A 10,604-nucleotide genomic window follows, 5' to 3' on the forward strand; every position below is an offset into this window, starting at 1 on the left:
GTGTGTGTGTGTGTGTGTGTGTGTGTGTTTCTCCCCAGTGCACGTACAATCATAACATTTGCTATGAAGTTGGTGGACATGTATGTATAGAGATAAACAATAGACTGTATATTCAGTGTGTGTACTGTACGTGTGTGTCAGAGAGGTGCTACACAAATGGCGAGGGGGCATCGGTGGAGATTGGGTCCGCCTCTAGGGGTCCTCACACCAATCAGCAAAGCGCACCAAGAATCAATTAACACCAGTGGGAGGGGGCAGAGGGTACGGCACCACACACACACTCAGACACACGCGGTCCGCACGCACACACTGCCCACACACATGGTACTGTCTGAGGAGATATCCATCAGATCACACATTGTGCCAATGTGTGTGGGTGTGTGTGCATGTGTGTGGGTGTGTGTGTGCATGTGTGCACGAGTGCGTGTGTGTCTTTGAGCGTGTGTGTCCCTATCCCGGTGTGCCCCGGTCTCTCATGGTGTGAGGTTGGGGAACAGATTGGGGGTCAGCAGGGGGGTCAGGCCAGGGTCACCCCCATCTGAGCCGTTTGTCTGTGTCTGTGTGTGTGTGTGTGTGTGTGTGTGTGTGTGTGTGTGTGTGTGTGTGTGTGTGTGTGTGTGTGTGTGTGTCTCCATATGTGTGTGTAGCCTGACCACCTCTTCGAGAGCTCACTGGCAGGCAGAAGTGAATAAGATGGATGGTGTTGATTCACACTCTGAATTCATTGCTCCCCCTGAATCCATAGAGAATAAATACATCCACAGAAATTACGAAGCAAGGGACCAAAATGAGTATCTCACATTTCATATTCCTCCTTCACTTTTTCCTCTCTCTCTCTTTTCGCTCCCTCTGGTTTGGGGACAGCTGCTGGCTACATGAAAACCATTCATCATTGCATCTTTACCATAAAATTATTGACAGAGAGGACGAGGAGCTTTATTGGCTACACGTTACAAGGTTGGACAAAGAGAACAGTCCCCCCCCCCCATCAGTGAAAACATGAAAACTTGAATTAGGCAGTAAGAAAAGGTAACCATGTTTTTGGGACAGTGTGGATGCCTCGCTGCAAAGGAGAGCAGCGAAGAGAGAGAGAGAAATAAAGCAATAAAGATGTTTCCGCCACAACGGACAAAACAGAACGGCCAAATAAAGTGATCAAAGAGTGTCTACCATTTGCCCCTGAACTGCGGAACTCCACCTCTCTCCTCTTCCTCTTCCTCTCCCTCTCTACACGTTGCCGTCTCCATCTGTTAGCCCGTTGCACTCGTCCATCCACTAAATCCCCCCCCCCCGCCTCCTCCTTCCTCGTTTCCTCTCCTCCTCTGCTCCTCCCTGGCCTTCCTACCCTCGGGGAGGTAAGGTGATCTCCCTGTGCTGGTGTAAGTGACTGGTATTAGTCTCCTTCTCTGTCTGTCTGTTTGATCCTAGCACTAATGACTCCACAGGGACTGGGGTCTGATAATGGGAAATCAATATAGAGAATAGCGCTCTGGAGTGGCCTCACTTAGCTCTCGCTCTTTCACGCCTCACAGCAAAGTGCCTCTGTGTGTATTTATGTCTGTGTGTGTGTGTGTGTGTGTGTATGTGTGCGTGTGTGTGTGTGTGTGTGTGTGTGTGTGTGTGTGTGTGTGTGTGTGTGTGTGTGTGTGTGTGTGTGTGTGAGGAGGGGGCATAGTGTAGTTTTTGTGTGTGTGTGTGTGTGTGTGTGAAGAGGGGCGTAGTGTAGTTTGTGTGCGTGAGTGTGTGTGCACGAGCGTGTGTGTGGATCAAAATTGAAATAAAGGCCCATTGCTTGGTGCATGCAAGTGTACAAAATAAATAACTTTGTACTTACATGTTTTGTCATTTAAATTGGGGATAACTCGCTCTTCTACAGGTTAAAGGAAATCTGCACCTTATGGAACATTTTAAAAGCACATTGGATCAAATCAAAGTTTATGGATAGTTGACATTTTTGGGGTCATCCGGCAGTAATATGCATTATGTGGCTGTGTACAACTGAGCGTGTGTGTCTAATCGGTCACACTCCTGCGCCTGGGGCCAGACAGGTGGGGCTGGTGGCATGAGGCTGGTGCCCCCCCTCCACCCTGAGGGGCCAGAAGGCCCAGCAAAGCAGGGGGCTGGAGTAGCTCCCTCTGCCAGGCACCAGAGCACTATGGCTGGTGGCAGCTGGTCCTCTGTCCCTCCCCCACATCCTCCCCTGCATGAGCGCCCCGCGGGCAGGCAACAGGAGGGGTGAGGAGGTCAAGAGGCAGGAGAGAATGGGTGGAACGGCGGCGACATGCAGGATAATCAGCTTTTATGAAGCGGAGAGGACACAGACAGAGAGAGACGGGAAACACAGCTCTGACACAATGCAACTGACTACAAGCTGTAATGAATTAACACATTAGCGCCACGACCAGAGGCGTTCAGGAGCACTCAGCTGCTCTTAAACACGAACCCGCACCGGCACACTCCCTCACACACACACATAAATCAGTCATAAGTCATTAAAGCAATAGCAAACACACGCACTTATTAATTACATCAGTCATTTTGTGGATGGCAGATGCCCCTGAAAGCCATCGAGTGTGATGAAAGGCTAAAAATGTCTCCGTAAAAACAGCGGATAAACTTTTACTTAGCACTCAGAATAGATAAAGACAGAGATTAACTCTTGAAAGTACAACCACACACACACATAAAGACGAGACAACGTTATGGGAATCCTCTTGACCAAACTCAAGCCATGTGTTCAATTATCATCAGCCCCAAATGATCCCCAATAATGCTTTAACTCTTTCTCTCACATCTCAGTCTGCCATCCTGTTTTTGCTCTCTGCTCTCCGTCCATCCCTATAATTCACGTCTGTGCGGTTTACTTACTTCCCTTTCTCACTCTCTTCCTCTCCATCCTCCTCTCCCTCCCTCCCTGACTTTTAACCAGCGTGAAGAGGCAGCCATGCATTCAACCATCAGACAGGCTTACATGGTCTCCCCTCACACGCACACACGCACACACAGAGTCAACGCATAATGTTCCTCAAGAATGCAATGTTCACTGAAACAAATATCTACCGTATCAGGGCATCTGAAATTAGCATCCTGATACATGCAGGGGGAAAAAAAGCTGACATGACTGATTTGTACATAAAAGTCTGTCTATTGGTTGCTTTTTGACTTCCTGAGAATATTAAACAATCCACTATGTTTTGAGAATCAGCTGCTTCAACATTTCAGCAGCATTTTTTTTCCGTCGTGACTCATCATTCTTTCAATGAAAAGAACCTTTTGCGATGACAGCTTTCACATTTGGAAATTAAAAACCTCTAATACTGATCTACCAAGCCATATATTTGACATTTACAGTGACATTTTACATGGTGTATCTGCTTTTTTGAGTGTCCACAGAGCGGCGGTCCAGTGACAGCCCAGGGATGACGATGGCCCCGACCGAGTCCCTGATGGGGGATCCCATTCCGCTCTTCTCTTCCAACAATCCCACTGAGCATGTCAATATGAAACACTACACCCCCCCCCCCCCCCCCACACTAGGGGGACATTGATAGGATGAGCCTGTAAACTGCTGCCTCTGTGTGTGAGAAGATGCATGGCTTGGTATCGAGAAAAGTGTAAATTAGACTAAATCAAGTCTCCCAACAGTAAAACACATTTTCTCTATATTGCACTCAACATGAGCATGATTTACTACACGACTTTTGTTGTATGTGGGTTGAGGGAAAGCGGGCCGTAAAGCTTTGTTTACTCAACTTTAAAAAATCCACAGCCTTGTAAATGTTGTCAGATGGCCGATGCCGGTGTCTTTCAGCTTAATACTACCTATATTAAATAGTTTAAATATTTCATAAGGGCGTTTTTTTTTAGAGCAAGGGAGGGGAAATCGTTAGCCGCGGTAAAGTTTCATTAACTGGTCCCCATTTCGCTGCGAGGCAAACTCATCTCCTCTTATTGTAATAAAACAATCTCTCTCTCTCTCTCTGGGTGCTGCTATCCACTCATCTCCCTCTCTCTACCGCCTCTCTCCTTCTCTTTTACATCATAATAATACACTACATCCCCTTTAAATGCACTATTACTTACCGCTGCCTTTTCATATTGTAACATCACGGGCACTTTAGCGACAATATAAAAGCGTGTCATTCATTATTCAGAAGCAGCCGGCCTCGTCCCCCTTTTAAAAAGTCAGGCGCGCTGGTGAAATTGATAACAGCGAAGAGACGCGCAATAAAAACGCAGCCCCCGGGTACCGAGCAGCAGCCCAGACCCCCGATTATGCAGATCAAGTGGTGATTTCTCAAACAAATCGCACTCTTTCACTCTTTTGTTGTCGTTTCTTTTTTTGGACTTTTGGAATCAGGGTGTCAGCTTTTATATTGCCATGTGGAAAAAAACGAGGATTGATGCGCATCTTAATTGTTCGCGTGGGCTGCAGGCTTTTCAGAAACACCATCTAAATATTTGGGCCTAAACGAGATAACCTCAAGGTTGCTTCGCAAAGGGGGTTGTGTGTGTGTGTTGTGTGTGTCTGTGTGTGTTTTAAGTGGACTCTTGGCATCAATTATTTTTTACATTATCTGCTGTAATCATGAAGCAATGAAATTACGTTTTCCACATTCAGACTATCAATACATGCAGTGAGGCTGGCTGGAGGCGGGCTGGGGCTTCTCCTGGTGGCTTTTTGGGTAACCGGTGGTATCCCGGTAGGTCAGAGCTAATGTTTCATAATCATTGGATTACACCGGATTACTAACCCCCAACATCTGCAAGCAGTGGGACCCCGTCTGCTGTACATGCTGGAGGGACTGCCTTCACTCTGCGATAAAGGCAATAATTACCCCTTTCCATAAAGCAGTTATTCAGATGGGATCTGTATGCCTCCTCGTATACGTGGTCGTTTAATTGTTATAAACAAATTAAATCAATTTAAACATGCGTTTTGTTCGAATGACGAACTCCGCCACAATTACTGTTATTCTTGCAAATGTCATCAAGAGAAACATAAAAATGTCTACGAAGATGACAGCTATAAAAGACCAATTCTCCCCCATCAAAAGCCACCGGTGAGCTCACATATGGCGGGGTGAACCAGCCAACACTCAGACTGTCCATATTGCCAAACAAACACCTCGGGCCTTGTCCCATCTCATATTGCTTCATAAGACTTTATTGTAAACCGCGAGATGCGGATCTCTTTTTTTTATTTCCTACTACAGTTTTGCATTTCTGTGCGATTTTGTAGCATATAACCGCACAGTTTATAATTTACTTTTACTTTTTCTTATGATTTTTTTAAATGCAGAAAAACATACAGCAGCAGTTAAATTCGGGATGCATTATATATAATGGTTAGTGATGACAAAACATTAAACACTGACAATTATAGCTGGAATAAAATGTTGCCAAGAAGACAGGATAACCCCAACCCAAAATGTAATTATGAACATAGTTCAGACGAATAAAACACATGCCTACAAAAAGACGATGACTAATGAACAGGTTGAGTCGATCTTTTAAAAGCCTACAAATATAAAGCTCGTTGTCATTAAATTAATATGTTGGCCATTCGTTTGTTTAAGTACTGTAATGTGATAGCCGAAAGAGCCACCTGCCGCATCCGAACCCGACGCGCATTTGTCTGACAAGTTAGTGAAAATGTGATTATCTGGTCACTTTGGGCGCCCGTTACATTGAATCTGAGCGGTTAGCAGCTTCCAGAGCCCGGACACTTTATCTGAAGTAGCCCATGGCCTTCCCTTGTCAGGTCATTTAATGTGGCACTGCCTACCAGGAACAAATAAGGGCACATAATGCTTTGCTATATGCTCAATAGGTGCTGCTAGTGGTCAATTAGGCTGCTGTCCTTTCATTTTAAAGACAGACGTGAGGGGTTTCATGTGCGTAATTACGCACGTGGATTCAACGTTTTTTATTCTGTCTCAATAATCTCACACATACCGTATTTAACGGGAATGGATTATTCAGTAAATGTGTTTCAATGATTTTACATTATGTTTCTAGCTGTGACTATTTCACGCTTTAAATTAAATATTGGAAAAACATTTCCTTATTTTTGGTTTCAGCTTAAACATCTAACATTTTTGAAACAGTGCAGGGGAATGTTGAAGAAATATAAAAATAACTCTCCATGTTTGATAATAAATCGTGGACGATGAGGGATTCTAATGAAAAGGAATAGAAATTCAGAGCGACATTTCTTCCTTTTGGTCTCTCCTTTATAATATATCCACGATAAATAGTCTTCAGGTTATAAAGCACTTCCTAATAGCTTTCATACAGTTGTCGAGTAAAGTTATTATTCACGTACATTCCACCATGTGTCAAACGATAGAGATTGAAGAGGTGACACAGACAGCAAGAGGACAAACGATGCGTACTTTGTCTCGTCTGAAAAGTGGTAATCGGCAGAAGCGTCATTTCATCAGACCCGAAGGTGTGCAGAAAGTTTTTCCATCTGATATCATTTGTCACCAAAACTTATATGAAGACGTGTATGTGGACGAGCGGAACACAGACAGATGACCAAACAGCAGTTGGTTGAAACGATAAAATGTTCGATGTTCGTCACCAAAGACGCCTACATCTTCAGTGATCCCTGGTGCGATTATGCCACTTCAATAAGCTGTCGCGTGCTCCTTATTCTCCGTTATAATGACGAAAAAACATCAAATACTGACTCACTCAGAAGGCATGGATATGCCATATTTTGCCATATATATTTATATATAAAACAAGCTGACGCCCGTAGTTATGGGAAATATTGGTTATTGTGCCAAAGTGTGGGCCTACCCCCCATTAACATTCAATCAGTCATTCTGGTGCCAGCCAATGAATGGTGGAGCGGGATGGAGGAGGACGGAGCTGCTAAACTGAGCGTTTTGACGCGCAGAGAGGAGGACAGAGCGTCACATATCTCCAAACGCCCATCAAACTTTTACCACAGCCTGTAGAGAGGACCCAGTCCTCTGAAAGAGGCCTGTTAGAGACAACAAGGACACGCTGGGATCGCGGTAAACGGCTGGACAGCGATGGAGACACTACTGGCGGTTACTTTTGGTACAGTTTGACCGCGCTGTGATTCTCCCTGAAAATATCCTGTTCCGTTTTTTCGTCCTTTTGCGACAGTGTGACGGGAATGGAGCAAGCATCCAGCGCGCCGAGCCCTCCTCCAAAGCCGGCTCACCATGAGCCCATCAGCTTCGGCATCGACCAGATCCTGGGAGCCGGTACAGAGACAGAAAACGGGCGCACGTCTGGAAGACAAAGTGGATCCGATTTAAGCAACGGGGACGGTTATTACAGTTTAGGAAGCCCGACCGGGTCCAGCGCGCCCTCGTACACCGCGCTGTCTATCTCCCTCTCCGGTATAATGCCTCCGGTGGAGGCTTCAGGTTCATACGGGGAAAGCAGGAGTCTGGGCAGCCGTGGAGTGATTCGAGTCCCGGCCCACAGACCCATGACAGCCCCGGGACCCCCGGCCCCTGTGCAGAGCGCTGTCCCGGGTTTTGGAGGGCTGTGCTTCCCCTGGATAGGAAACCGGTTCGCCAAGGACAGAATATCAGGTAGGCGAGCTGTGACACCTAACGGGTTCCCCTCATTAATAATAGATTTGTTTAAAATATGAGTAACTGCTGCTGAATCATTGAAGACACCGGTGCCAAATACGTGTAAAGGCTTTTACAGCAGACTGAAATGTTTTACGTTTCATTGGCCTTAAACAAAGAAAAGAAAAAACAGGACACATGTTTGAAAGTGTTTTTAAATAATGCCGTATACTACATTTACAGATTATTAATAATCGTCTTGTGTCAGCGTAACTGACCTCACGTGTGTTTTATGAATTCAATATTTAATTTCTACATGTAGATAAGAAAACAAATGTAGTTATGCACAATCATAACGCTCTATTTGTGTATAAGCAAACAGCATTGGTCTGTCATAATATATTGCTGTTAGTGAAAATGAACTGAAACATTTGATTATTCGGCTAAATTGAGGGATAACTAAGAATAACATTAGGTTGTCAAATAATTTACTTCAGACATTATAGAAAAACGTAAAATAAAATGACAATCTAAAATAAAAAATACGATCCAAAATAATAAAATGTGTGTGTGATGTGTTTTCTGTATTCAATACAAAGGTTAAGAAGATAAATGAAAGATGAACAGGAGCCTTTATTAACAAAGGCCTTGCACGTGAAGAAAAGATAAATAGGCCAATAGACCTGCTGTAATTAGCAGGGCGGATACGACCCGTTTATTTCTTATAATTACATTGTTTCCAATAGGCGACTTGGCCAGACTAATCTTTCACAATAAATTCCATCTCACATACTTCACATATGGCTTACACAGTCGAAATGGGGAATTGTTGTCAAACAGGGCAGATATCTGTGATATATGGCCTTGAATTTCCATACAGAGTGGGAAGTGAATTAGTCTGTTTGCTGCAGTCGAAAATATCGTCTTCCACTCACCGGGTTTGTCTCTCCGTTCCTTGCAGCGGCTCTGATGCCGTTCGCCGTTACGCGCCGGATAGGACACCCGTACCAGAACCGGACACCGCCCAAACGGAAAAAGCCCCGCACGTCCTTCTCCAGAGTTCAGATCTGCGAGCTGGAGAAGCGCTTCCACCGGCAGAAGTACCTGGCCAGCGCCGAGCGGGCCGCCCTGGCCAAGAGTCTGAAGATGACAGACGCACAGGTCAAAACCTGGTTCCAGAACCGCAGGACCAAGTGGAGGTTGGTGTGGAATGTCATATGAACGTGTTCATTAACATTTGTTACCGCATTTCATCACACTCCTGCCGTTAAAAACCCGCACCATCTTCGTCCGCAAACAGTTTCAGTCACCCTGTTCAAAAAACAAACTTTCATAGTTCTGCACATGACTGCCATTTCCTGTGAATTGACCCCCGTCGACTCGGAACCAAAACACTACATTTTAGACAGAAACACCAATATTCATTTTCTAAAAACCGCTTTGATAGAGTTTGTTAACATCTTTTCTTTTTGCTCTTATTCTTTTTCGCCCTGTTCAATGAAGTAATAAAATAGAATAACAAATAGAGATCATTAAGAAAAGTCACCAAAATGTAGTTTTTCTGATTATTAGACTACAGCTAGGGAATTACTACATCTTTTTAATTTAGCTGATTTGTCCTGCTAGAAACAAACATTGACTTCCTTTCATCGATATTATTTTATTTGTATTCTAAGAACTTATCACTGCTCTTTTTTGCAGCTTTTGGGGAATTTACGCACTTGTAGCTTTTTTTCTTGCTGCCTTTTAATCTTACATAACCTCACGTTTTATTTATCTATTGATTCATTTATTAATGTCCCCCCCCCCCCCCTGTCTTTATTCAGGAGACAGACAGCCGAGGAAAGGGAGGCGGAGCGTCAGCAGGCCAATCGCCTCATCCTTCAGCTGCAGCAGTCCGCCCTCCAGAAGTCCCTCATCGAATCAGCGGTGTCGGATCCACTGTGCGCCCATAACTCCTCCCTGTATGCCCTGCAGAACCTCCAACCCTGGGCCGAGGAGAGGGAATAGACGCCAGGCACACCGCTGTAATCAATAAGCATCAGCTCTTATCCCTGGGAGGATAAATCAATTAAATTAGACCCACATGAAGACAGTGGGACTGACTTTGATCCATGCAATGGATAAAAAAAAAATGTTGGACCAGATAAACTGAAGAATGGGTCCCAGCCATTTGAGTGGACGGTTGGAAAAATGGACCTGAAATGATGGTGAGTGATGTTTGTCTTGAAGCAGAAACAGAACTTTCTTGGAATAAATCTCGCAACTCTGAACTTGGGAATCGTAAGACTTTTTCAAATCCAAACAGGAAATATAACTTGTCTTTAAAAATTCTCGTCACCCTGTGATTGTCCTCTTATGCTCTTACTTATTATGTGTATTAGAATAAGAGGAGAAAGATATTTACCCCATAGACCTGAAGGAGGCAATTCGTTCTCAACAGTGAGACATGATTGAGAGTTTTGTGAAGGTCTTTACTCTCAACAACCAACTCTTTATTCTGAAACAGACTTTGCAGCGCTTTCAAAGGGTTGGCTCTGTTTTTTTTAGGGGAAGAACACCAGCCATATAAAAGCAAGGCCTGCAACCGAACACGTAAAAAAATAGAGTCGGCTAATTGCATAAAAATGTTATAAATAACTGCACTGTTTTATCAAAAGACACCAAAAGATATCTTTACAAAAAATGCAGATAAAAGCTGGTTCAGAGATTTCTTTTTAATTGTTCTGGTGCTTAAACTTTCTTCAAATCTCATTTATAAATATACCCACTCCAAATGCAATGCACCAGCACAATCGCCTGTACATACACAGGTGTGGTGCACCACCATAGCCCCCAAAAAGTATGCCTAAAATGTTACATTATGGGAGAAATGCTTTTTGTGCACATTAATAAAAGGAAAATAGATGTCAGGATTAGAAGGCAGAGAAGTGAAGAAAATATGAAAGCGACTGAGAGTTGGGTAATAAAGGGAGTGATGCATGTTCTGTGATGGTGGTGATGTTATTTTCTTTTCATATGCACATTATCATGCTTTAT

The 10,604-nt window shown here is 44.2% G+C and overlaps 1 protein-coding gene across 1 annotated transcript; it reads left to right on the forward strand.

Annotated features, from left to right (window-relative positions):
- Window positions 1-7,156: 7,156 nt before the first annotated feature.
- On the forward strand, window positions 7,157-9,575 carry tlx3a (T cell leukemia homeobox 3a; the record flags this gene model as incomplete). The annotated part of the gene is made up of 3 exons (XM_079269126.1): window positions 7,157-7,583; window positions 8,527-8,764; window positions 9,392-9,575. 3 exons carry the CDS (start codon window positions 7,157-7,159, stop codon window positions 9,573-9,575), a joined length of 849 nt encoding a protein of 282 aa, XP_079125252.1.
- Between the last annotated feature and the right edge of the window lie 1,029 nt (window positions 9,576-10,604).

This window comes from Melanostigma gelatinosum, assembly GCF_949748355.1.
Source record: "Melanostigma gelatinosum genome assembly, chromosome: 5".
In the NCBI taxonomy this organism is placed as follows: Eukaryota; Metazoa; Chordata; class Actinopteri; order Perciformes; family Zoarcidae; genus Melanostigma; species Melanostigma gelatinosum.